Raw genomic sequence first — 27,157 nt, forward strand, 5'->3', positions numbered from 1 at the left:
AGCTTGTGCTTAACTCCACTTTGCATCAATTCCTAACATTACAAGAGTCATCTCCAGTGGAACGATATCTAAACTCTATACTATGATTTGATACTTGATGAATGCTTGAAAAACGTCCTCATCAACTATCTGCTAACTTAATCAGCTATTAACTATCAGTCATTTGTCAAATACCCATAAGTCAAAGTCATCCAAAGCCGTAGCCTTAGCTATACATCAACATTTGACAATCATTATTGTGTGGACCATGGTCCATACAAGTTGTGTGGACCATATTTTGTATACAGTAAAATAATGTATATTCAGTACAAAAATAATGTACATTCAGTACAAAAATAATGTACATTAGATTCAGGGGATGTACATTATTTTTGTACTGAGTGTACATTATATTGTATAATGTACATTCAGTACAAAAATAATGTACATTTAATATATTAAACATGTATTTTTTATTATGGTCCACATAACACTGTATGGACCATGGTTCACACAATAACTTGCCAACATTTGAATGACCAAATCAAACTTCTGTGGGCCGGGAGGCATCATCAATGCACTTGTCTCTAGTATCCACAGATCCAAGAATTGTGGAATTTTGTGTATGTAATACAAATTTCCTCAAGGAGACTTGGCGCACTGATTAATGATATAGAAAGCTCCATAGTATTTATCTTCATTGCATCTTCTTTTTTCTCTTTTCAATATTAGTTGTATTTAGGATTAGTTTGGAAATTTCTCTGAAAGTGATTTGCTGAATTTTTTAATATTTGGTATCAATTAAAAAGTACTCATTTCAATTAGCTATTTTAATTAAAAATGTTTTATGAAATTTTATTCGGAAAACATTTTCTAAATTCTTACCTTACATTCAATTCTCTCGTCATCTCCCTTTGAGTGATGTTAAATGAGTGGGTTGACTTATCACTACTGGAAATTCTGAAATTTCCGACCACCTGAAAGTGATCTTAAATCAAGTTGAAAGTCTTGTTCCGACCACTTTTGGTATCTGGAAAAACCTTAGTTGCTATTTCAGATCACTTTTTGGACTTTTTGATATCAACTTAATTTAAGATCATTTTCAGGTGGTCGGAAATTTCAGAATTTCCAGTAATGTACCATATATTTAGTTATTATTTAAATAGATAGATATGGGTTGCGCTAAACAATACAAATCTTGATCGTAGCTCAAAACATTAAAAAAATATTTATTTTTTCTTCAATTTCTTTACTTTTACTTATTACATTTATTGATAACTCATTAAAATATGAATTGGGTTAAACAGGACCAAACAATAAAAATCTTAGCTCGACCCAAACAAAACAATAAAAGTTCTAATCCAATCTGGCCTATATCCAAAAAAAAAAAAAAAAAAAAATTAAATTACAAAAAATATTAAGTTAATAGAAGTTGTTTTAAGGCGGCAGAGTGAGATGATAAGAAAAGTTGAGTCCTGGACTTGAGTCATCCAAACGCGTTGCCTTAGGCACCAACATTTGAATGACCAAAGCGACTGCTGTGGTCCGGGACCGGGAGGCATTATCAGTGCACTTGTCTCTAGTCTAGTATAAGTCATCCAATGCATCAGAATAACTAGGTTTGGTTGTGTTCACAGGTTAATTGGTAATCCAAATATCCACAAATTATTGGATCGCCATTTAGTCGAAAAGGGAAGGTAACATTGTTGATGTTCCCACAAGAACGGGTGCACTCGTTATTGGTAAACCAATGGGATTGGGTAACAAGTATGCCTAGGACGCATGAGATCAGATGACAAGTATGCATACCAGGAATAGTGTGATAAGGTGTTTTGATCTGAAGCCAAACATTTTAATTTGTTGAGAGGTGCTTTGGTTTAGCACTGGATCGGATCGGATCGGATTGGAAGATGAAGGCTTATTTAGGGTGTGTTTGGTTGGTGGGTTTTGCCCATAGGAATGAGTATGAAAGTGATTGTTGTTGTTTGGTTGATAGGTTTTTAGAACACTATTATGGGTTTCGAATACCCCATCAATTGAAAAACTCATACCCAAATACAATAAGAGTTCCATTCCCTTATTTATTCTCAAGCACTACTATTAGTAACCATTCTCATTCCACCTTACTACCAAACATGTTAAATATTTTCACCAAAATCCATTACCATTACCAAGTATTTGATACCCATACCGATTCCGATTCCTATGTGCGAACCAAACACACCCTTAATTAGTTTACAAGATAAGAACGTGCTGGATACTCTTTTAATTCAATTATTTTCAGTTGATATAAGAAACTTCACTTGTGGATTCAAATGTGTTATCCTTTGATTTATTGAAAAGTCATCTCAAGTCAATTGCTATTTGAAGGTGTACATCCTCGTGTGAAGTCTATCTTGTGATTTTAATTGACAAAAAATCACAATAACCTTGTTGGAAATAATGAACCAAATCGATTTAGTATCCCAAAATAATATTTATATATATACACACGAAAATATATAAAATATTATATCCGAAATATATATATACACATCAATATATATATATATATAAAACGGACCCAAAGGTCATATATATATATATATATATATATATATATATATATATATATATATATATATATATATATATATATATATATATATATATATATATATACACGAAAAAGATATACCAATATATATAAACCAAAAATTAGAACTAATAATCCTCATATTATATATAAATTTAATTTTAACGACAAAACAAATAGAGAGGAGGATTTTTGCTTAGAAGCATAATCCAAACCGAAAGAAGAAGGAAAGATGACTCGTGTTTGGGTATAGGGTTTTTAGCGCGAGTCAAGAGATCACTCTTTCCTTAAAACCTTATTTTTCACCTCCCAAAAGTGCTAGGAGCGTTGTGGCCTAGGTTTCCCATGATAAAACGTGCTACGGTTCGACGTTTGAGCACCAAACAAACGAACCCGGCGAACTAAGCAAAGCCTTGAACAAAGTTAGGCAAAGAAAGGAGTAGGAGTTGAGTATTTTGGAACTAAAACCGTGCAAGTGTGTATGCTTTCTTCTTGTTCTCTCTTGTGTTAAAATTCTGCTGCTCCATGCCTTCTTATATAGGGATGAAGGACCTTAATAGCATTAAACAAGGCCATTAATCTTGACTTTGTAACAAGGTCATTAAACTTAAAATCTTGTGACTACCAACCAACCAAGTCAAATGAGTACGTGTAAATTTCAATCAAACTTTATATTTTGATATGTATATTCATTTGTATGTAACCATGTGCGACACATCATCACATCTTTTCTGTGATATTTGACTCAATCAACTCCCTTGATTTTATGTTCTTAAGAAAATTTATTCTGCACATAAAGACAAAATTCCCAAATGCATGGAAAGGTCAATAAGCTCACGTCCACATTGTAAGCTATACACATGATTTGATCGATGTAGAAAATTCTAACTAAGCTTGCGGACCTAAAACTAGCGAGTAGGCTTGGAAAACTTTGGCACTTCACAATCATACTTAATGAATTTCATTGTTTAATTTTCACATGTACGGTGGAGTAAAAAATAACAGCAAATACCAATTTTGGTTCCATGAGTATTAGTAAAATGACGATTTTGGTGCACATGTTTAATTCCTACCAATTTTCATCCACGATTATTGTTTTAGTACCAAAATTCATCATGTCGGTCACTCATTTGTTTTAAGACGTGCCGAAATCTAAAATTTTAAGTGTATTTTCGTCCTTTTCAACTTAAGATCTCAATTTGAGCATGAATAGTGAGATTTAAGCTCAAAGTTCAATCCCAATTCGCAGTTCTCCTCCTCATCTTACCTTAATTTGAGGAGTAGAACCGTGAAATGAGATCGATTTTAAGGTTTAAATTCATTTATTCATGCTCAAATTAGGATCTTAATTTGAAAAAGACAAAAATAACATTAATAATTTCATATTTCGGCATATCTTAAACAAAGGGGTGACCGGTGTGATGAATTTTGGTACTAAAACAATAGTCGTGGATGAAAATTGGTAGTAAAACAATAGTCGTGGATGAAAATTGGTAGGAATTAAACATGTGGACCAAAACTGTCATTTTGCTAATACTCGTGGGACCAAAATTGGTATTTGCTCAAAAAATAATACCCAGTAGGAACGAAAAATTGAAACATTTTTGTTTTGGTAAATATGATGATTCGATCTTACAAATACGTATGTGTTACGGCCAGGATTGTACCAGGTTTAGGTCCTTCACTTATCTATTCGTTGGTTTAAGAGCAAACTCTTCTTCCCTCCCTCCACACACACATTTAATACAGTATTTATAGGAGGCGCAAGGGGACACATGTCGGTCTCTCGGTATGTGCGACACGTGGAATGCATGCATGGGACAGTCAGAGACCTTGCTGGTCCATCAACACGTCTTAAGATTTATAGCCCTTCCGCACCCACCGTTATTGTATTCGGCTGGAGGAACTAAACATAATGCTTTGAGTATCGTGGGTCGAATGGTCAATCCCGACCAAAAATGGTCGAGGTGAAAATATGAGAGTCAAGCCCTACTGGGAAGTAAAACTATGTTTGGCTTGCAATCGACGTTGGGTCAATCACGCAAGGAGGTCGGACATGCTCAGTTACGGCTCTACTCGGTGAACAGCCTTGATACCGATCATGAATACAATACGATATATATGATTGGGAATAATTCCCATCAACTTTGAAACATGAGAAAAAATGTTCTTAACAAAATATGAAATATTATTAATGTGATAAAACAATTAAAATAAAAAAATATATTTACCAAACCGGGCCTAAATATAAATTTTTAGGTAGTATATATATTAAAAATTATTTTTTATTCCACTAAAAATAAAGCTCCAAAAGAATAGATGTTAGACTTGCTCTTTAAATCCTTTGTCGTCCTCCGCCCAACAGATAAGAAAAGTCCAATAGCGGAGTAAAATAGTCATCCAAACGCGTTGCCTTTTGAGCACTTTGGAAACTATACGTAGACATAAGCAATTGATGAGCAAAGCAAATTGTGTGGGGACTGGGGAAAGATAATCATTCATCACTAACGAGTCCTTACAGATGCAGCTCACCATCTTCTTCTTCTTCTTCTTCTCATTTCGTCTCTTTATCACACTATTACTTCCATTGCTTGTTGTGGGGTTTGAGGATTGTGAGGAGAGCCGGTGCAGGAGCGGCGGCCCGGGAATCCATTTCCCTTTCAAGCTTAAACATGAGCAGCACTGTGGGTATCCCGGATTCGAGTTATCCTGTGATAACAATGGCAACACTTTGGTGGAGCTGCCGCATGCAGTGCAATTGCAGGTTGATGAGATTGACTACGCGTCCCAGCAGATCTTCCTATCTGACCCTGATGGTTGTCTTTCCGGCAAGATGCTACTACACCTTAACTTATCTCTATCTCCATTCCAATATTCCGGCTCATTTTCCTGGGACGATTACTCCCTATTCAACTGTTCTGCATCCAAAGGTTCTGGTGGCACAAGTTATTATGGGTTAATTTCCTGTGTTGGTGTTCCTGGTCACCAAGTATATGCCGTAGCTTCTTCAGTTTCACTCGATGAATTCCAGTCCCCATCTTGCGTAAAGTTTCGTGAAACTACATTCCTTTATCAGCTTTATGATTTAAAGGATACTCTTCAGCTTAAGTGGATAAATCCATCATGTTTAAATTGTGAAGCACAAGGCAAAGATTGTAGGTTAAAGAACCATAATAACATCACACTGGAAGTTCAATGCCTTGGCACACCAAAGACACCTGGTAGGTACTCTGTTACTTTCGTATTTGATTGTTGATTTCTTTCATATCATCATTTGAAATAACAGTATGTAACAATGAAGCAGAGCACCCTCTAACTTTATTTCCCCAAATTTATAACAGATCCACCAGGACCCAAAAACCCAATTATTGCAGGTCATCATACTATACTCTTCCAATTATTTTATTGTTATGTTTATTCAGTCTCATTATATTCCCCAGGAATAGATATAATATGTCATTCTGATTTGTTTTCCCCAACATATATACATATATGCAGGTGCCATTTTGGGATTCTTTCTGTTGGCATTTGTCAGCTTTGGCGTCTACCAGTTTTACACCACCGGTAAAACACAAAAACAGAACCAGAAAAGAGTTGAACAGTTTTTGGAAGATTACAGAGCTATCAGGCCAACAAGATATAGCTTTGCTGATATCAAGAAAATCACTAATCACTTTAGTGAGAGACTGGGAGAAGGAGGTTATGGAATTGTGTACAAAGGGAAGCTTTCCAGTGAAATTCACGTTGCAGTCAAAGTGCTGAATGATTCCAAGGGGAATGGAGAGGAGTTCATCAATGAAGTCGGGATAATAGGAAAGATCCACCATGTTAACGTCTGTTCGTTTGGTTGGCTTCTGCGCAGATGGATTTAGACGAGCACTGGTGTACGAGTACTTGCTAAATGAATCCTTGGAGAAATACATATTTTCAACAGGTGGCTCAAAGAATGTTGCCCTGGGTTGGAAAAAGATTCAAGAAATAGCCCTGGGTATAGCCAAAGGAATTGAATATCTCCATCAAGGTTGCGACCAGCAAATTCTTCATTTTGATATCAAACCCCACAACATCATCGTAGACCACAACATGAATCCCAAGATATGCGATTTTGGACTTGCGAAACTGTGCTCCAAAGAGAAAAGTGCTGTCACCATGACCGCTGCCAGGGGAACCATGGGTTACATCGCACCCGAAGTTGTGTCTAGAAACTTTGGCAAAGTCTCTCACAAGTCAGATGTGTATAGCTTTGGCATGTTGCTTTTGGAAATGGTGGGAGGAAGGAAAAACTTCGATGGTAACACGGGGACTAATGCCAGCCAGGATAGTTTTCCAGAATGGGTGTACAATCACCTGAACAATGGAGGAGAGTTGCGAATCAGAATCGAGGAGGATGATGATGAAGTGATAGTGAAAAAGCTAGCAATAATAGCTTTGTGGTGCATTCAGTGGCAACCCGTAGATCGGCCTCCCATGAAAGTGGTGGTTCAAATGCTAGAAAGGGAGGGACACGACTTGGCGTTGCCCACTAGTCCTTTCGTGACAACAAATGTGAATGATGTCCCTCCTGTTCTAACAGAGACTTTTTACATAAATCAGTTTTAAGTTTGAAATTAATTAATAATTTGTAAAATAATTTTTTAATAAAGTAACTTAATGTAATACACCTTACATGGCATATGTTATTTCACGAACAATTAAGTAGCTAGTTAAGTAGTTAAGATTTAATTGTTTAGGAGATCATGACTTGTAGCATCCATACTATATTGTTGTAGTGTTTCCCTAAATAAGCTTGCAATTTTGAGCCAATGAAGGTCAGTCCATCGATTCCTATAAATAATGGAGGGTGTAGCAATGCTTCATTTAACCAGAGAAAATGATGTGAAAGTGCGACAAGGGTAAGGATTAGGAACGTGGTTCCCCCTGAGTTTCTTACTAATTCTGAGTTTGTATCTCGCATATCTCGCAGGTATGTATATGCTATTTTGTTGTATTACTTGTATAGTTGTATACAGAGCAGTCAGATTATGGAGTACATATATGACAATATGAACATGACTAAATGAGTTAATGCTTAATGATATTATGACAGTATGAGCATGGCTTAATGTAATTTGTATAGTTAATGACAGTATCCTGATTACTCAATTAATTCAATATTAGTGCTTGTTTGGATTGGATCATTTGGATTTCGGACTTTGTAATTTCTATTCAAGTATTCAACTAGTAATGCTTGTTTAAATTGGATTATTTGGATAATTTGATGTGTTTAGTCCCATTAAACTACAACTTTAGCTTATTATTGTTGTTGTTATTTTTAATTTAGCAATATGTATGGCTTCAACAAATGATAATATGGATTGAGAGAATTTTAAGTGGATCAACGAATACATAGTGCTTTTTTTGTGAGATTTGTATCAAATATATTCGAAAACATGGGTGTCGGATAATGAAATGGAAATAGATTGAAGAAGAGGAGCTACCGCCAAATGAAAAATTGCACATAAAAGTTTAAAGAATAAGTGAGATGCTATGAAAAAAGAATGAAGAACTTGGAATCAACTGAAATGTGAAGAAACTGGTTTAGGGTGGGATCCTGGTACAAATAAGATTAGTGACTCCGATAAATGGCGGGAGAAAAAAAAAATAAAGGTTTGTATTATCGATTTTTAATATTAAAACATAATTATATTTTGGTGTTGATTGTAAACTTATTATTTTCATTTCTTTTGTAAGAAAACTCAGACTATAAAAAATTTCATAATAAATCCATCGATCATGCAATACAATAAATCCGTAGGTACTTTGACTGGCTCTAGAGTAAGATGATAAGAAATGTGGACTCGCAGAGCTATGTGACTATCCGAGTGACCAAACTCCAAAGCGACTGCTGTGGTCTGGGAGAAATCATCCAAGTCATTAGTGTAGATTAATGTTACTAATTTAACCCAATGTGTAGATTAATGTTACTAATTGAATCCATTCTTAAGTTATACACTAAATAAGAAAACTGTATTTGCAAATTGAAATAGTTTGTTGTAAGTTATTGAAGCGTGTTGGTATGACACTTGGTTGGGAATGATATATGTATTACTGACATCAAAATTGTAAAATAATAAATTTAATTTTTTTATAAGATGATGTGATAACAATTTCTAAACCATCTTCAAACCAATTCTATGGAATTCTTTTTTCCTTTTCTAAGGACTAATTTTTGGGGAGGAACCTAAGCAGATAAGACAATGGATTTTCAGCTAAGAGAACGAAGAAACCATAATTATATTCTTGAAAGATTAAAACCAAACTAATGTACAGTACAATGTGAGACGATAATAAAAATGGAGTTGTAAGTTTATAACATAGCTGTGTTAGTATTACTATTATTATTATTTTATAATATGATTGTAATTATATGATGTTAGTTATGTTTGACTTAGTATAGCCTAGTTGTCAGGAGTAGTTTTAGATTGATTACAGATATACTTTGTAATCTCAATTCAATCGCAACTGAATTATTTTGAATTCTCTAATCTGGTATCAGTCAGGATACGATTCTCTCTCCTCCGCAAACGCAATTTTTCCCCCTCCTTCCCGTAAAACCTCACCGGCCAAAATTCTCTCCCCCTCTCACCGCTAGCCATGTCGTCAAGTTCCTCCAATCGAACTGCTTCCGCCTCCGGCAATCCAACTCCGGCAGGTGCGAACGGTCTTTCCGGCGCTCATCACTTCGTGAGCATGAAACTGACGAACAGAAATTTTCTGTTCTGGCGCACCCAAATCATCCCATTCCTTCGCGGCCAAGAACTGCTTGGGTATGTGGACGGGAGTTATCCATGTCCTCCGGCCACGATTGCCGCTCCTTCGACCGGGACCTCCGACGACGCGACTGCCTCCATCATCCCCAATCCGGCGTTCAAAGCCTGGGAGAAGCAGGATCAGTCCATATTATCGTTGTTGGTGTCCTCCATGGCGGATGAAGTTCTCCATCTCGCCATCGGAAAAGAAACGTCTGCTGCGGTGTGGTCTTCTATTACATCCGCTCTCGGATCGTCGAGCCAAGCCAGATGCCTCAGTCTGTTGGGGCAGTTCCAGGTTCTCCGGCAAGGCCACTCCACCACCGCCGAGTACCTCGGGCGTGCGCAATTGCTCGTGGAAGCCTTAGCTCAGGCCGACCGGCCGTTATCCCTCATGGAGCAAAATCTCTATGTCTTTCGGGGATTACGTCCGGAACTGAAGGCCATGGCGACTTCCTTGACGGCAACGGGATCTCCGGTCACCTTAGCGCATCTCTCTGATCATCTCCAGGCCCACGAGTTTATACTCGTGGACGATTATCCGGTGGCCGGCGACTCACCTGGCAGCCTCACGGCCATGTACGCCAGCTCGGGCCGTGGCAGTACGCAGCAAGGTGGCGGCAGGCAGTCAGGTAATCCGCAAGGGCGTGGTGGCCAGAACAGCCGTGGTGGCGGCCAGAATAGGGGTGGACGAGGTGGCCGTGGAACTCCGAGGTGTCAGATATGCAGGTCCCACGGTCACACGGCGGTGTACTGCTACAAACGGTACAATACACAACCGCCGCAAGCCAACGTCGCGATCTCAAATGATGCACCGTCCATGCCGTCTACAGCTGCACCATCCGAAGCCTGGTATCCGGATACGGGAGCGACTGCCCATGCGACTCCGGATGCGGGCATGATGAGCCATTCGGATGAGTATACCGGCGCTGATGTCTTGCGTGTCGGTAATGGCGCAGGTCTGGCGATCTCACGCGTTGGACATGCATCTCTCCCATCTAATTCTAAACCGTTGTCTTTATCTAATATATTACACGTACCATCTTTGTCAGTTCCGTTATTGTCTGTGCAGAAATTCACATCTGAAAATAATGTCTTTGTTGAATTTCATGCTAATTGTTTTTTTGTGAAGGATTCAACCACCAAGGCAATTCTTCTTAGGGGTCCCACCACTGGCGGATTATATAAACTCCCGGTGTCCCGGTGTCATCTAGCGTTCGTCAGTTCCCGGGCTACTCCCACGGTGTGGCATCGTCGCCTCGGTCACCCGCATAAACAACTGCTCAATAAAGTGTTGTCAAATTGCCCGGTCATTCCAAATAAAAGTGAATCCGTGGAGTCATGTGTAGCGTGTCACCTTGGCAAGTCCACACGTTTTAAATTAGATAAAGTTCCCAATATTAGTGAAAATGTATTAGATTTGGTCTATACAGATATATGGGGACCGTCACCTGTAATGTCTACAAATGGTTTTCGCTACTTTGTACTATTTGTAGACGATTTTTCGCGTTTCTGTTAGTTTTATCCTTTAAGGATGAAATCTGACATATATAAAATTTTCGAGTTGTTTCGTGTGTTGGTAGAGCGACAATTCTCGCGCTCTATCAAGTCCATTCAGTCCGATCTAGGGGGTGAGTACCGAAAGTTACACACTACGTTCTAAAATCTGGGAATAAATCACCGTCAATCTTGTGCCTATACACATGAACAAAACGGGAGGGTAGAACGTAAAAACAGACACGTTGTTGAAATAGGTCTTGCACTGTTAGCTGAAGGCAAAGTTCCCCAACATTACTGGGACTACGCTTTCGAAACAGCAACCTGTTTAATTAACTACTTACCCTCAGCAGCTATAAACTTTGAAATTCCCTACACCCGTCTCTTTAAAACACCACCACTATATACCTTTCTTAGAGTCTTTGGATGTCGGTGTTTTCCCTATCTACGCCCCTATAACAGGCATAAGATAGAATACCGGTCCACTCCGTGTGTCTTCCTAGGTTACCCACCAACCTATAGGGGATACAGATGCATTGATCTAACAAGTGGGAAAACCTACATCTGTCGTCACGTCCGATTCGATGAGACTATTTTTCCTTTTTCTACAGGGCATACACCTGCTGAGACATCAACGCCCGCTTTACCATGGGCTGCGGCACCAATAGTCTCATCCCTTGCTCCACAACCAGTGGCACCCAATAACACACCGTGTTATGCCGAGCCGGAGCCCGTACCACTTGCACAGGAGCCACCTGCACTGGCTATCTCCCACACAGCACCGGTTAAAACCCGCAGAAAAAGGGTTGCACCACAGAGTAGGGATCATGTCATGCGCCTGCGTCATATGACTAAGGGCACAGATGAGACATTCCAGGCCTTAACTGTCAGCACCGACCCAACGTGCTATTCTCAAGCCGTAGGTCATTCACATTGGCGGGAGGCAATGGATCAAGAGTTTAATGCTCTACTCCATAACCAGACGTGGCGACTTGTTGCTCCCGAGTCCCATATGAATATCATTGGGTGCAAGTGGGTGTTTCGCACCAAACGCAAGTCCGATGGCACGGTGGAACGCTACAAGGCGCGCCTCGTGGCAAAAGGGTTTAATCAAGTGGCAGGAGAGGATTTCTTCGACACCTTCAGCCCAGTGGTTAAACCCACCACTGTCCGAATGCTGTTCTCTCTTGCAGTATCGAATCAGTGGACGCTACGTCAACTTGACGTTCACAATGCTTTCTTGAACGGTCACCTAGCAGAAACCGTATACATGAAGCAACCTCCGGGATATGAGGATCCCACCAATCCCGGGCATGTGTGCCTCTTACAGCGGTCGCTTTATGGCTTGAAACAGGCCCCACGCGCCTGGTTTAAGCGCCTTCATGATTTTCTATTATCTGCAGGTTTTAAATCCTCCAAAACCGATGTCTCCTTGTTCTACTACACGGCCGGCGATTCCCGGGTTTTCTTACTTGTCTATGTCGACGACATAATCATGATGGGAAATGATGCTGCCCTGGTTGCCTCATTACTCCAACGGCTTGCTTCTGCTTTCAAAATTCGGGATCTTGGTACTCCTCATTTCTTCTTGGGCATAGAAACTATTTCCGATGGTGATTGTATTATCCTCTCTCAGCGTCGATACATGACTGATCTCCTAAGTCGAGCTGGAATGGTAGACTGCAAGCCACTTGCCACACCAGCAGCCGTTACAAAGTCAGTCACACCATCTGAAGAACCGTTTGACAATCCGACTCAATATCGGCGTGTGGTTGGTGCTCTACAATACCTAACCATCACACGGCCCGACCTTGCATACTCAGTCAACCGGCTATGTCAGTTCATGCACTCACCTACAACTGAACACTGGGGGCTCGTCAAACGTGTCCTGCGTTACATAAAGGGGACCATCTCGCTAGGGCTACGGTTTTCGCCCTCATCTACTACTCACATACAGGCCTACTCGGACTCCGATTGGGCAGGGTGTCCTATTGATCGCAAGAGTACAAGTGGTTTCGCGGTCTATCTAGGCTCTAATCTCATCTCCTGGTTATCCAAGAAACAACGCACCGTGGCCCGGTCCTCCACAGAGGCTGAATATAAAGCCCTAGCCGATGTATCCGCTGAAGTTACTTGGGTTATTTCCTTACTCCGAGAATTAGGGCTACACTCCGGCGAACCTGCTTCTTTATGGTGCGACAATCTAGGTGCAACGTACCTTTGTGCCAACCCGGTCTTTCATGCACGCACCAAGCACGTCGAAATTGACTATCATTTTGTTCGAGACAAGGTGGCGTCCGGGGAATTCGTGGTTAACTACATCTCAACTACTGATCAACTAGCTGACATTTTCACCAAACCTCTTCCAGCTCCACGCTTTGCTACTCTACGGGACAAGCTCAACATTGTGCTTCACCAACCTTGAGCTTGAGGGGGTGTGTTAGTATTACTATTATTATTATTTTATAATATGATTGTAATTATATGATGTTAGTTATGTTTGACTTAGTATAGCCTAGTTGTCAGGAGTAGTTTTAGATTGATTACAGATATACTTTGTAATCTCAATTCAATCGCAACTGAATTATTTTGAATTCTCTAATCAGCTGATATGTTAATTTTGGATGGTTTGACTAAGTTTTACTGGTCTATAGGCTACTTTGAGAGTTTTGCATAAAATGTCTTATTGCATAATCAAATTGAAACAATAAGTCCAAATCTGAAAAGCGAAGAAAAGTAGAGTTTTTGATTAGCTAATTGACCTTAATTATGAAATGATCATTTTATCTTTACCATTCCTAATATTTATATCTCTCTTATTGTTGTTCAACTACCTTGTCCCTTTTTCTTTTTGTTTCCCTAACCACAATACTAATGTTTTTACTCCGTATTTCTTTTTGATTTCACTCACCCTTTTAGTAGTAGTAGTACCTTTATAGCTAGGTCATTTTATATTTTTATATACAAAATCAACTAAAATAAACAACTAACTTACCAAATTTTTTTTTTACAACTAACCAAAATACTATAGTCAAACCAACTAACACAATCAACTATTAAATAACTTAATCATTTCTCAAACACCCCTTAAGTAATTAATCCAAAGGCATAGCCTTAGCTAGACATCAACTTTTGAATGACCAAAACAATTCGACAGCTATGCGATGGACCCAAGTCCATCTTGTAAGGTGGACCTGGATCAATATATACACAATTTACATACTTAATGTTCAAATTTCAAATTGTGAAGATTCAATATGTAAATTGTGAATATTTAGTATATAAAAATTATGAAATTCAATATCTAAATTGTGTATTTTTAGACTCGTAAACTCGAGTCCACAAAATAATTTGACAAAGGCACTGCTGTAGGCCGGAGGCATCCTCAATGCACTTGTCTCCGGTATCCCAATCGTTATATCGTAGACTAGGGTTACGATAAAAATTGCCCTGGTATCCACGGCTCCAAAGAATTGTGGAATTTTGTGTATACAATACAAATTTCCTCAAGGAGACTTGGCGCATTAATTAATGATATAGAAAGGTCCATAGTATTTATCTTCATTGCACCTTACTTTTTCTCTTTTCAATATTATTTGTATTTAGGATTAGTTTGAAAATTTCTCTGAAAGTGATTTTCTCAAATTTTTAACATTTGACTATCAATTAAAAAGTACTCATTCCGATTAGCTATTTTAATTTTTTTAAAAAATATTTTCTAAGATCTTATTTAGAAAATATTTTTTAAATTCTTACCTCATGTTTAATTCTCTCTCTCTCTCACTCTCTCCCGTTGAGTGATGTCAAATAAACGGGTTTCCTTGTTATATGTTTAGTTATTATTTAAATAGAAATAGAATTGAGTTGCGCTAAGCAATAAAAATCTTGATCATAGCTCAAAACATTAAGGCTGTCCTTAACCCTGAAAGTCACTCACTTGCAAGATGATGTGTAGAGTGACATGGAATTGCTAAAGTTATTTTTCATTTTTTTTGTTGCCACTTGGCTAGCAAGCTTGCTATTCCTGCTGCTTGACAGCTTTTTCTGCGATGGGCAGTAAAAGCTACGCCAATGAGGCAACTTTTGCTTTTTTTATTTATTATTTATATCTTTTATCATTATTTATTATTATATTTATAATATAATATGAAAGTGGGACCATTTTAGAAAGTGAGAGAAAATTGCAGGAATGTAGAACAAATAGTAGATAATTTATAAATTTGATGATTTGGAAGTGGGACCCATTTTAGAAAGTGAGAGAAAATTGTTGGGATAAGGATAGCTTTTTTTCTTCAATTTCTTTAGTTTATACTTATTACATTTATTGATGGCTCATTAAAATATGAATTAAGTTAAACAAGACCAAACAATAAAAATCTTAGCTTGACCCAAACCAAACAATAAAAAAAAAAAAAAATTACAAAAAATATTTATGTTAATAGAAGTTGTTTTAAGGCTGTAGAGTGAGATTGTAAGAAAAGTTGACTCGTGGACTTGAGTCATCCAAACGCGTTGCCTTTGACACCAACATTTGAATGATCAAAGCGACTGCTGTGGTCCGGGAGGCATCAGGATAAGTAATTGAACCCATTCTTAAGTTATGGACTAAAAAAGTGTATTTGCAAATAATCCTTTGAGTCCTGCTTTGTTTGTCACACAATCGTTATGCCATGGAACCGTGTTCACCATCCATGGTGAACACGGTCCCAATGGTGTTAATGCATCGTTATCTTTTTTTTTTTTCTTAATTAATTGCGTAACTTTTCTTCTTCATTTTCACATTTCGCGATTTCACTTTAATTTGAGGTGAGCAATGATTTCGGACATTCATAAATTATGAATCCATGCCTGCACATTCACTTTGGAACCATGCCTACACATTCCCGTCTGAAACCATGGCTGCTCCTCTGTAGCGCAAGCTTCTTCAACATTCATAAATTATGAATTTTCTGTTATGAGATTATAAATTTTCTGTTATAAGATTATGAATTTTCTGTTATGAGATTATGAATTTAACGTAAATTCATAATCTAATAACAGAAAATTCATAATTAAATAAATGTTTTTCTTTTATGTGATTATGAATTTTCTGTTATGAGATTATGAATTTTTCGTACATTCATAATCTCATAACAGAAAATTCATAATCTGACCAAACTCGCGCCGTTAACACCACATTAGCGATTTTTTTTTTTAACATAAAAACGACGCCGTTTGGACCCGTGTTCACCATGGGATTTCAACCAAACAAAAGAATTTTGTGGCTTTTGGAATTAGGTGGGAATTAAGTGGGAAGAGAATTTAAATTCCCTTCAACCAAACATCCTGTAAGTATTCAAATTTTATGGGAGGAAAAAAAATGAATGGATAAAAGTCATGACCGCTCCTATTAAGCAATTAAAGCATGTCAGAGTAAAAAATAGGAGTATATAACTCTTTGAAGAATATTCTGTGCTAGTTTCATTGTTAAAATTTTTATTAATATTTCCTTTTACCTTACTGACCATAGTAAATTAATTTTCGCGTGCGAGGTGAGTTGTGTGGTGCATGGGATTTTTCTTTAGCAATATTATATACTATAAATAAATTTTTTTGAAGACTGCTATAAATAAATTTTAAACTTTAGAAATGTTTATGTATTTTAAATTTTTGTTCACAAATTAAATTTCAAATGTTACTTTATGCAAAAATAATATAATAATACTATTAAAAGTTAATATCATATGATATTGAGTTATTGACAAAGACAACTCAATACCAACTTTATGGCAAAGAGTTGGTGAGAGCTTGGAAAATTGGTTTTTAAAGTTCCTAAGCATAAATGACAACTAATCGAGTAATTAATTCATGCCAAGTTTAAATATAGCTAATGATCTTGTGGCCTTGTCTAGTGGCCCGAAGTGACTCTCGCAAATGGGATTAATTAAACTATTTGTGCAGGTAAGCCCGGAGCATTTGGGAGAGGGAATATTTGTAATTGATTTTGATAATATAGAAGGAGATGTATAGGCACTTTAATCCACAATTATACGAATGTTGTGGGCATTAGCAGAGGTGGCCAAAATTTTCATGCTTAATACGTAACGTTGCATTTAACCTCATGTTTCACGTCATCAAGGTAACACAAATTGAAAAAGTACATGAATCTTGAATGCAAGATTTAGAATGCAAGACTGCCCATGCCGTCCGCCACCACGATTCTAGCCACGACCCGGAGCAGTATACAAGGACGTGTGCGACGCCGTTCCATCCGCCTTCGGGTAATCATCCACGAGGATGAACTCGTGGGCCTGCAAAAAATCCGAGAGGTGAGAAAGAGTCACCGGATTCCAGCGACGCGGTGGGTTCCAAGCAACACGTGGACTGTAGTCGCTTATGGGTGGCGCTGAGATTGGGCTATATGCTCAACCATGACCTTTGGTCTGGCTCTGATACCCCCACGTGTGCGGTGGGTTCCAAAGGTCTGGCTCTGATACCAAATCAACACGCCCCCTCACGTGTGCGGTGGCACTGAGATTCGGCTATATGCTCAACCATACCAAATCAACACGCTCCCTCACGTGTGCGGCGGTGGCGCTGAGATTCCATGACCTTTGGTCTGGCTCTGATACCAAATTGAAGCATGTTGCACGTTAATAGCTATATGCTCAACACGCCCCCTCACGTGTGCGGTGGGTTCCAAGCAACACGTGGACCGTAGTCGCTTATGGGTGGCGATGAGATTCGAACTCATGACCTTTGGTCTGGCTCTGATACCAAATTGAAGCATGTGTTTCATCTCACCTAAAAGCCTAAGCTAATAGTTAGATTGCACGTTAATGGCTATATGCTCAACACGCCCCCTCACGTGTGCGGTGGGTTCCAAGCAACACGTGGACCGTAGTCGCTTATGGGTGGCGCTGAGATTCGAACCCATGACCTTTGGTCTGGCTCTGATACCAGATTAGAGAAGGTGAATCGATCATTAACTGAAGAATAGGAAATACAGAGTTATATCCTATAACAAAGACTATCCTATGCCTGAGTAATAGCATCTAACTATAACTACTGTAGACTATTCTATTACCACATAAATACAATCATAGACTATACAAATAATAATATGGAAATAATAGCTATAATAGTACAAAACATAATGGTCTTCGAAAAACAACATTCTTCAAATCACATCACCTATCCAATATCAGATCATCCTGTTAAAAAAATGATTAAAAAAATAATTAAGAAAAAGGAAAAAAAAATCACAAACCAGTAATCATACCACTCAACGCTGCCCAATTGCTTCTTCAATACTAATAGACTGAAGTCTATTCTTAAATTGCTGCCACTCAAACAAAAAATTCAACCATTTTAGTTCAATTTGATCAGCATCGAAAAAATTGGCAAGAAATATTTTATCTCCTCCTATCTCTATATAAACATCATGTGGAGTATCTGTAGCACTTGTTATCACATCTGGATCGGTCTCATTATAGGCGTGCATCGCAAATTCCATTAGGTGATAGAGTTGGGAATCAATGGTAACATCGCAAATTCCATTTGCTGCTATTACTGCTTTCAATTTGTTCACTTTCTGTATCTGCAGCAAACGTGGCAGCTAACAATATGTAGATAAATTCTGCAGAATAACATTGGATAACATTAACATTTGAAAACAATTAGGTAAACAAATAAGATAAAAAATGCTAATTACTAAGTATTTCCATCTCAAACACTTTGTGGTGTGTGTATCATGCGTGCGTCGTCCATGCGTGATTCGTGCGTTATGTGATATCAAAGAAAAAAATTCATGATATCAGAGCGATATATATATATATATATATATATATATATATATATATATATATATATATATATATATATATATATATATATATATATATATATATATATATATATATATCAGAGAAAAAAAATTCATGAAAAAAAATTCATGGTATCATCAACTTGTGCAGTGTAGTTTTTGTTGGAATTTACTTGGAGGAAGAGTTTGGATCACGTAATTCATTTCAATCTTATTGTTTTCAATGCATTAGAAAAGTGAGAGGCAACATAATTGTTTCCAATATGTTATGTTAATTTTTATCATGTTATTCTGCAGGATTTATCTACATACTATTAGCTGCCATGTTGGCGGCAGAAAATGGAAAGATAAGCGATAATGGCGGCGATGATGACAGTGCCAACGACGGTAACAATGATAGTGCAGCGATGCCAACAATGACAGTGGCAGTGATGGTAACAATGACAATAGTGGCGCCAGCACTGCCAGCACCAATGTCAGAGATATTCCGTTGGTCATAAGATCACCGAATGGAGGTGAAGATCGACTAATAAATAATATCTATGTTGGAACTAATACGGGGTATACTTCCCTGGCATACGACCTTTGGCACATGGCACGAGTGCCTCAGAAGTTAGAACTACTACCCCAACATATTATAGCCCTAGAACAACTACCCCAACATATTATGGCCCTGGAATGATTACAGGGTCAACTATATGAAAGTGGTTAATATTCAAGAGGTAGCCATGAACCCATGTATGCATGGAAGTGTCGGAACACCATGGGATTAACTTATGGAGGACTTAGAGATAGCGATTTTCGAAGAACTGAATAGGCCTTTGATCCTCATATTACCGAGTGCTGGAATTAACTTCGAAATAGAGTTCTTTGCTTTAAGAAAGTTTCTTACATGCGGTTTAGAGCGATTTTATCACATCATGAAATTTTGTATGTATGCGTACAATACGACTGATCCAATGCAGATAACATATCCGTTAAATGTTCCAAATGATGTTTATATACACATTAATGGTGTTACATTACTTGCCACTTTTTTTATGCTAAATTCCTATGGAACGATATTTGAGAATATACTTGGTTTTATTTGTATTCAACATGTATGGGGTATGAGTGGTATGGTTACAGATAAAAACTATTTTGATTTTTTTATTTTCTTTTTCTTAATCATTTTTTATTTCAACAAGATCTTAGGTGATTCAAAGGCGGTGTGCACGCAAGATTGCAAGGTCTAGGGAAGTTCATTTCAACCACGTCTTCAGAGAAGGAAATAAGGCAGCAGATTGGCTGGCTACGGCGGCGCTCGCCCATCAGATTGGCTACCGTGCGGTCCATGTTGCGCCTCCGGCTCTGAGTGACATTATTAGACATGACAAGCTGGGAGCTTTGTTTCCCAGATGTCCTTGATTTCTTGGGTACCCCCTCCGTTTTGATGTAAAAAAAAAAAAAAAAAAAAAAAAAAAAAAAAAAAAAAAAAAAAAAAAGGCTTGATATTGTTCTTTTAAGACCTTGGGTCTTTTTTGTTATGTTTTTTTTTTTTTTTAAATAGGCTTTGGACCTTGTGATTTGTGGTGACTTTTGGTTTCAATCGAACTGTTAAGCGATTTTTATAATTTTTTTTACCAAACTAGTGATTATTCTATGGACCCGGATCCACATTGCGAGGTGCACTCTGGTCCAAAATACATAATTTACATACTGAAGGTTTACAATTTTGTAAAAAGTAAATTGTTGTGAATATTTAATTTATAAATTGTTTATGTAAATTATAAAACATGTAAGATTGTAATATTCTTAGAATATACTAATAATAATTGTAAACATTCTGCATGAACAAAGGCAGCTAAGGCCCATTGGGCCAGGACGGGTCTAAGACAAGCAGACCCGCTATCGCCATACCTGTTTTTGATGGTCGTTGAGGGTTTAAGCGCCCTAATTGATAACCGTATGAGGCGAGGAATGCTGCACGGGGTCCAAGTAGCGAGGGGAGCACCGCCAATCTCCCATATCCTGTTCGCGGATGATTGCTTCCTCTTTTTGCGTGCCAACACGGAGGAAAGTGCAAACATGAAAGGGATTCTGGATTTGTACACAGGTGCTTCAGGCCAACTGGTGAACTATGATAAGTCACTAAGTGTGTTTTAGTACCAATACCGATCAGGCTAGCAGAACTGCAGTGATTAACGTTCTCAGCGTCAAGCAGGGGGATCAGGGGATACGACGGGGAAGTATTTGGGGTTGCCTTCTTTAGTTGGGAAGAACAAGAAGGCAATTTTGGGTTTTGTAAAAGACCGCATTCTGTCTTGGGTTCGAGGGTGGAATACCTGATTTTTATCTAGGGCTGGCCATGAAGTGTTACTAAAAAATGTACTGCAAGCTTTGCCTAGTTATGCTATGATGATTTTTTCTTTGTCTATAACCTTGTGCAGGGAGATTGAGGTTATTCTAAATCACTTTTGGTGGACTGGCAAAGTGGCGAGGAGATTGGGGATTCGGTGGAAAGCGTGGAAAGCACTGTGTACCAAAATCAAAAGGTGGCTTGGGGTTTATGACCTTAAGGGAGATGAACCTGGCACGCAGACTTGGCGGCTGCTAACAAGGCCGGACTCGCTGGTTGAACGGGTGTTCAAGAGCAGGTATTATCCGAATTCTGATCTTATGAACGCTGTCGGGCATAACCCTTTGTTTATTTGGCGAAGTATAGTTGAGGTAAATAATGCAGTAAAACAATGGTATCGGGGTAGCATTGGTGACGAAAGATCCACTACAATTGGGAAGGATATGTGGCTTGTGATGGCAGAGGACCCATATGTGAGTACACACCTGCATGAATCCGTAAGGGAGGCTCCGGTGAGCTCATTGATGAATGGGGTTGGGACTTCATGGGACCGAGACTGTATCATTGATGTTTTCAATGCCAGGGATGCAAACTGCATTCTTAATATTCCGGTAAGTTCACAGACGCCCTAAGGATGCATGGGAAGTTCACGACGCCCTAAGGATGCATGGGTTTGGAAAGGGGATTCTAAGGGGACCTATACTGTGAAGTTATGTTATAAGATGCTAGTAGGGGAGGTGCAATCTGATCCATCTTGGAACCGGATTTGGCATCTACAGGTACCACCCAAGGTTCGGGTCTTCGCTTGGAAACTAGCAATGTCGTACTCCCTTGTGCTTTGTCCATGAAGACATGTATGGTACACTGCAATATGTGTGGAGGTGTGGATGAAATGAATGCACACTTGTTCCGAGACTGCCTACATGCTCGTGCAATCTGGACTACGTTACAACTGACAACTTTGATGCATGATCAAGGTAATACCACCGACTGGTTTTTTGAGCTTTTAATGTGCCTGAAAGATGATTTCCAGTGCAAGTTTGTAATGGTGTGTTGGGCACTGTGGGCAAGCAGAAACGCAACTGTATGACGAGGGGAGCAATTCGATAGGGACAGAGTTCTGCGTGACGCTACTGGGAGAACTAGAAATCGGTGCAGTTGGAGGCGGTGCAGTTGGAGGGTAATGGCGTGCAACATGTACAGAATGATCCGGCTAGATGCTCACCACCGGAGGCTGGAAGGATGATGCTGAACACCAACGCCGCTCACGCGATGGGATTGGGGTGGGTGTTGCATGAAGACGGTGGGCACTGCTTGGCTGCGAAGAGTGTGCAGATTCAAGGGCAGTAGACATTGAAGCCGAGGTGCTATGTATGCACTGAGGCGCTATCTTGGTTACTCATATGGGTATGGGTGCTATCTTGGTTACTCATATGGGTATGGGTGAAGTTGATGTATAAACAGATTCCCAGTTGTGTTTTAATGCGCTGAGGTCTGAGTCTTTCTTTTTTGCATTTGGTTTTTTAACGGGGTTAACTTTGCACTGCAATCTGCGAATCGTGCAGCCCATGCATTACCGCTCCATTAGCTAGGGGAGTCTGTGCCACGTACAGGGAGTGGTTAGATGGACCACCCTACTTTTTGGTTCCAATTCTTGACTATGATTTAATGAATTGAGTTCTGTTTTCCACAAAAAAAAAAAAAAAAAGTAAAATGATAATATTGACAATAAATATGTATTTGATGATAAACATTTACCTGATAACTAGTCCGTGAAGGATGGATATAAAAGTCTAGGCTTAATAACGTCTAACGACCCCTCCTAGTACTGTATGGAATAATGTATGGAAGCTGCAGGTACCCTCAAATGGAAATCCTTCCTTTGGAGAGCCCTCTCCTCCATTCTACCCACAGCCACAAATTTGATTAGAAGAAAGGTAGAGGTCTCACATATTTATGCCCATCTGATCTTGTGGTCTAGGTGTGGAGGATACCATGCATGTCTTGTGCTCTGATCTTGTTCATATGCAAAGCGTGTGTGGGATGTCTCTAATTTGCCAATTCAATTCCTCATATTAATGGTGATGATTTTATGCAGTGGGTGGCTTCATGATTGGACAACTCAGCAGGTGGATCGTGTGACACAAGTGAGAAAATATGTGGTCTTTTACATGAATTGTGGAAGGCAAGAATTGAAATCATGTTGTTTGGGCTGGATATTTGCCGTCTCAGCAGCTGAGGTCTCATGCTATGTAGACGCCGGTTTTCACAATCCACATAATGCTATGTAGACGCCGGCTTGGCTTCATATATTTTGATCCTGGCAATTAGGCAATGGTGATTTTATTTTTTATTTTGTTGTGTAATGAGGGAAATCCACCGTAACCCTACTAATTGAGTATATATTGGATAAGCTCTGCGCTTTTATGTAATAACTTTCAAATTATACTGGAGATATAAATCACCCAATAAAACATTCTAATACTGTGATTTTAATATTTTATTAGTAGGAATGTACCATTTTCTTTCAGTTAGACTTTACTACCAAATGTCAACTACCACTATTTGTACGCCATTTTCTTGTCATTATTTATTTAAAAAATTACAACTCGAACAAAATTATTATATTTGAGGAGCTTCAGGCTTTGGTTTGACAAGCTAACTGTTGATGTTTGTTAATTAATAACTATAGTTTATATAGAAAATAAAATAGCATTTTTCATCATTATATTTATATGAAATAATAATTTTAATTTAGCCACTTAATAATTAATCGACTATCTAATTTTTCACAATGTGACAATGTTGGTTCCTCACCAACATAAAAAAATCTATCACATTTGCATTACACATGTGAGAGATGTTAGTCAACATAGAGACAAATAAATTTGTAATTTTCAATTCTAGACACTATTATAGTCTCAATTAATAGATTGAGAATCAAAATCAGAAAATTGTGCCAATGATCTTGTGGTCTAGTGGCACGAAGTGACTCTCTCATTATCAAATGAGATATCATGGGTTCGATCTGAGTCAGTAGTACAAAAAAAAAAATGGTAATGCTCCCATCAATAATTGAAGAACAGAAATTACTATTTTGAATAAATATAATAACAAAGAGTACATATATTATTGGTTGAATTATTGAAGCAAAGCTTAATTTATTGGAATTAGCAAAAAGTTTTGCTGTATAGTGCTATTGAGTCAACCCCAAGTGCAACGTCAAAACTCAAAATGAAGGTGGTAATCATGATTAGGATTAAATAATGATTTGAGTAGGTGGTCACTTGACAGTCAATATCAGCAATTGTTTGACTTGTGGAATGGCAGTATAGTCCACCTTTGTTTGGTAGAAATGATAATCATAGTAAATTGAATTAATGTAGTTTTAAGAAAAGGTATTTATTTTACCAGAAATATGTGGTCTAATGGTACCCGGATTGGACTTTCATTTGAAAGGTTATGAGTTTGAGCCTCAGTGAAGATAAACAGATACTACAACGTAATAGCGTCAGTAACATTCAAAAACGAAAAGGTATTTATTTGACTTTCATTTTCTTATTCGGGCGTTTTTGTCTTTTCATTAAGTTGACCACATAAACCATTCGACAATTCAAAAAAATACAATTATGTTATTCAACTTTTTTAAAAAAATTAAAATATGCCATTAAATTCCACACACACACACAAAAAAAAAAAAAAAAATGCAATTAAGCCACTTTGACATATTTTTATAGATAAACAAAGGTTGCTATGACAACCAAGTTTTTTTTTTTTTTTTTAATAAGAATAATTATAAGTTTTTATTTGTAATAATAATATTAATATGCTAGCTAGTAGGCATATATCAATTATAGAACAAGTTTACAATGCCCTAAATTAAAATGTGATGTATTTTCTAAAGTTGTACTTTCACCCCTTCTTATATACATTTGACAAAACACAATATACAACTTTATAAATATAGTAAGTTTTAACATGCTAGAAGAATCAAGTAGTGACCCTCCACTTGTTCTCTTTGATTCTTTTTGTAGGGTTCAAAGTGTAACTTTAATTTGATTATAAATTGCAACTCCTTTGATATAGTAATTCTACAATTTAATTTTATCTTCCCATCTCCATAATTAAATTAAAAAAAAAAAAAAAAAAAAAAAAAAACAAGAGCCTCAAAAAGAATGATCGAATAGGTTAGGGATGTCAATGAGGACCGCCTCACCGCGGACTTTTTTATTCATGTGCCTTTACGGGCTGTCCCGCAAACTAGGATTATGCAACCCTAGCCCACCTCATGTGGGCTCGTAGGCCTCGTGGGTCAGCTCAAGGGCTAACTTCTAAACTTAAAAAAAAAAAAATTATGATACTATAATTCTATATTCTAATAATTTAAACTAAATAATATTAGATTTTTCCGTGTTTAAAAATTAAAATATTCTAATAATTTAAACTATATATGTGTGTGTGTGTGCGCGCGCGTGGGGGGGGGGGGGGGTTGGCCCTTGGCCCGTATTTTTGCAGGCCAAAATTTCTAGGCCCTAACCTGCCCCACTGTAGGTGGTTTAGAGTTGGCCCCCAAGCTTTGTCCTACCTTTACACCTCTGGCAAATTATATCGTGCACCGCGGTGCATAATCGATTATGCACCGAGCTTCAAAATGACGTCGTTTTGTTTAATGAAAAGAAACAACACCCGTTTCGTGTCGTTCTGCAAAAAGTAACTCTGTTATTCAGTTTCATTTTGTATACACTGCAGTTTCAGTTCAACACAACTACAGTTTCATTTCAATATAACTACAGTTTCATTCGACATTTATACACTCAAATATGTGAAAATGTTATTTAATTTTATTTTACATACACTATAGTTTCATTAAAACACAATTACATGAGTGAATCCAAGTAGTGCTAAGTGGCGACAGCACTACCAACACCAATGTTAGAGATATTACGGGTGATAATAAATCATATTTAGGTTGAAATTAGTACCAGGTATACTTCCCTGGCATATGACCTTTGGCACATGGCACCCGAGCCTCAAAATCATTGCCCCAACATATTGTTGCCTGGATTGATTATAGGGTCAGCTATATGGAAGTGGTTATTGGTCAAGAGGTAGCCATAGACCCATTTATGCATGGAAGTGTCGAAACTTAATGGGATAACTTTATGGAGATAGTGGTTTTTAGAGAAGAACCGAATGGCCCTATCATCCCCATATTACCGGGTGCTGGAATTAACCTTGAAAGAGAGTTTTTTATTTTAAGAAAATCTCTTACACCGTTCAAAGGCGATTTTATTTCCTATCTTTATCCTTATTTTTTAAAAATAAATGACATCATTTACCCCTCCCAATTAAAACTCTTTTGATTTTTTCTTTCTCCTATTTAATTTTGGGAAAAAAAATATTTTATCGTTCAATTATAAGCTTTACTGTGACCACTTGAATTGTTACCAAATGAGCCTCATGAGGTTATTTATATTTATTCTACCTCCATAACGGACAGTGAAGATCTAATTGGTGGTATGACTATGATTATATCTCTAAAATCCACCATAAAATTCTATATAATCATATGAGAGTTTTATAATGTTTTATAAGATTCTATAAATCTTTTCAATCCAAAATGTTAAATTTTAATATGTAAACAATCATATTTAAATTTTATGAAGATGTACTTTTTAGTCTTTTTATATTTATAACTTATCAAAAAATTAATTTTACCAAACACTTTTAATATAATCAGCTAGTTTATTTAACAACTCTTCATTTTTCAGCTTCTAGCTTATAGCTTTTCAACTTTCAACTACTTTTCAGCTATGTTTGCCAAACATAGCCATTATTTTTTCAAGACCTTGGGTTTTTTTGTTATGTTATGCTATGTTTTGTTTTTTTTTTATTATTTTAAAAAAATGGACCTTATTATGATTTGTAGTGACTTTTGGTTATCAATCAAACTGTTAGCAATTTTCAGAATTTTTCTTTGACCAAATTAGTGATTATTATGTGAACTCGGATCCATCTTGCGAGGTGGACTCAGGTCCGAAATACACAATTTACATACTGAATGTTCACAATTTTGCAAAAGGTATATTGGCCCTGTTTGGTAAAAAAATTGGTCCATAGGCCAATTTTGACTTATTTTGACCACTATTAATTGTTTGATTTAGTTAAACTATCAA

The 27,157-nt window shown here is 37.6% G+C and overlaps 2 protein-coding genes and 1 pseudogene across 4 annotated transcripts in view; all 3 read left to right on the forward strand.

Annotated features, from left to right (window-relative positions):
* Nucleotides 1-7,335, forward strand: part of LOC109188936 (rust resistance kinase Lr10-like) — a 51,023-nt gene extending 43,688 nt beyond the window's left edge. The window contains exons 5-6 of the mRNA XM_019339594.1: nucleotides 1,402-1,410; nucleotides 7,198-7,335. The gene's annotated coding sequence lies outside the window, so the exon portion shown is untranslated. The remainder of the gene's footprint in view (nucleotides 1-1,401; nucleotides 1,411-7,197) is intronic.
* On the forward strand, nucleotides 4,990-7,272 carry LOC109188937 (annotated as a pseudogene).
* A 13,275-nt stretch (nucleotides 7,336-20,610) lies between the features above and the next one.
* LOC109188888 lies at nucleotides 20,611-22,630 on the forward strand. 3 transcript variants are annotated; one of them, XR_002055509.1, is made up of 3 exons: nucleotides 20,611-21,592; nucleotides 21,761-21,958; nucleotides 22,056-22,614. XR_002055509.1 is itself a non-coding variant. In XM_019339535.1 (3 exons), the coding sequence occupies exons 1-3, from the start codon at nucleotides 21,038-21,040 to the stop codon at nucleotides 21,827-21,829; spliced, it is 516 nt and encodes a 171-aa protein (XP_019195080.1). In that variant the 5' UTR covers nucleotides 20,611-21,037; the 3' UTR covers nucleotides 21,830-22,630. The 3 variants fall into 3 exon arrangements, 2 of the variants coding, with proteins under 2 accessions (XP_019195080.1, XP_019195079.1); XM_019339535.1 differs by having other exon boundaries at nucleotides 20,611-21,279; nucleotides 21,388-21,592; nucleotides 21,761-22,630; XM_019339534.1 differs by having other exon boundaries at nucleotides 21,761-22,630.
* Nucleotides 22,631-27,157: the final 4,527 nt, after the last annotated feature.

This window comes from Ipomoea nil, unplaced genomic scaffold (assembly GCF_001879475.1).
Source record: "Ipomoea nil cultivar Tokyo-kokei standard unplaced genomic scaffold, Asagao_1.1 scaffold1509, whole genome shotgun sequence".
Lineage (NCBI taxonomy): Eukaryota > Viridiplantae > Streptophyta > Magnoliopsida > Solanales > Convolvulaceae > Ipomoea > Ipomoea nil.

What these genes read in the sequence shown, in the direction of transcription:
- LOC109188888 (XM_019339534.1), top strand. Translation starts at nt 21,038, where the DNA reads ATGATGATTTTTTCTTTGTCTATAACCTTGTGCAGGGAGATTGAGGTT. An exon ending in ACTGCATTCTTAATATTCCG is followed by an intron (nt 21,593 to 21,760) that starts GTAAGTTCACAG and finishes TGGCATCTACAG; the next exon opens with GTACCACCCAAGGTTCGGGT.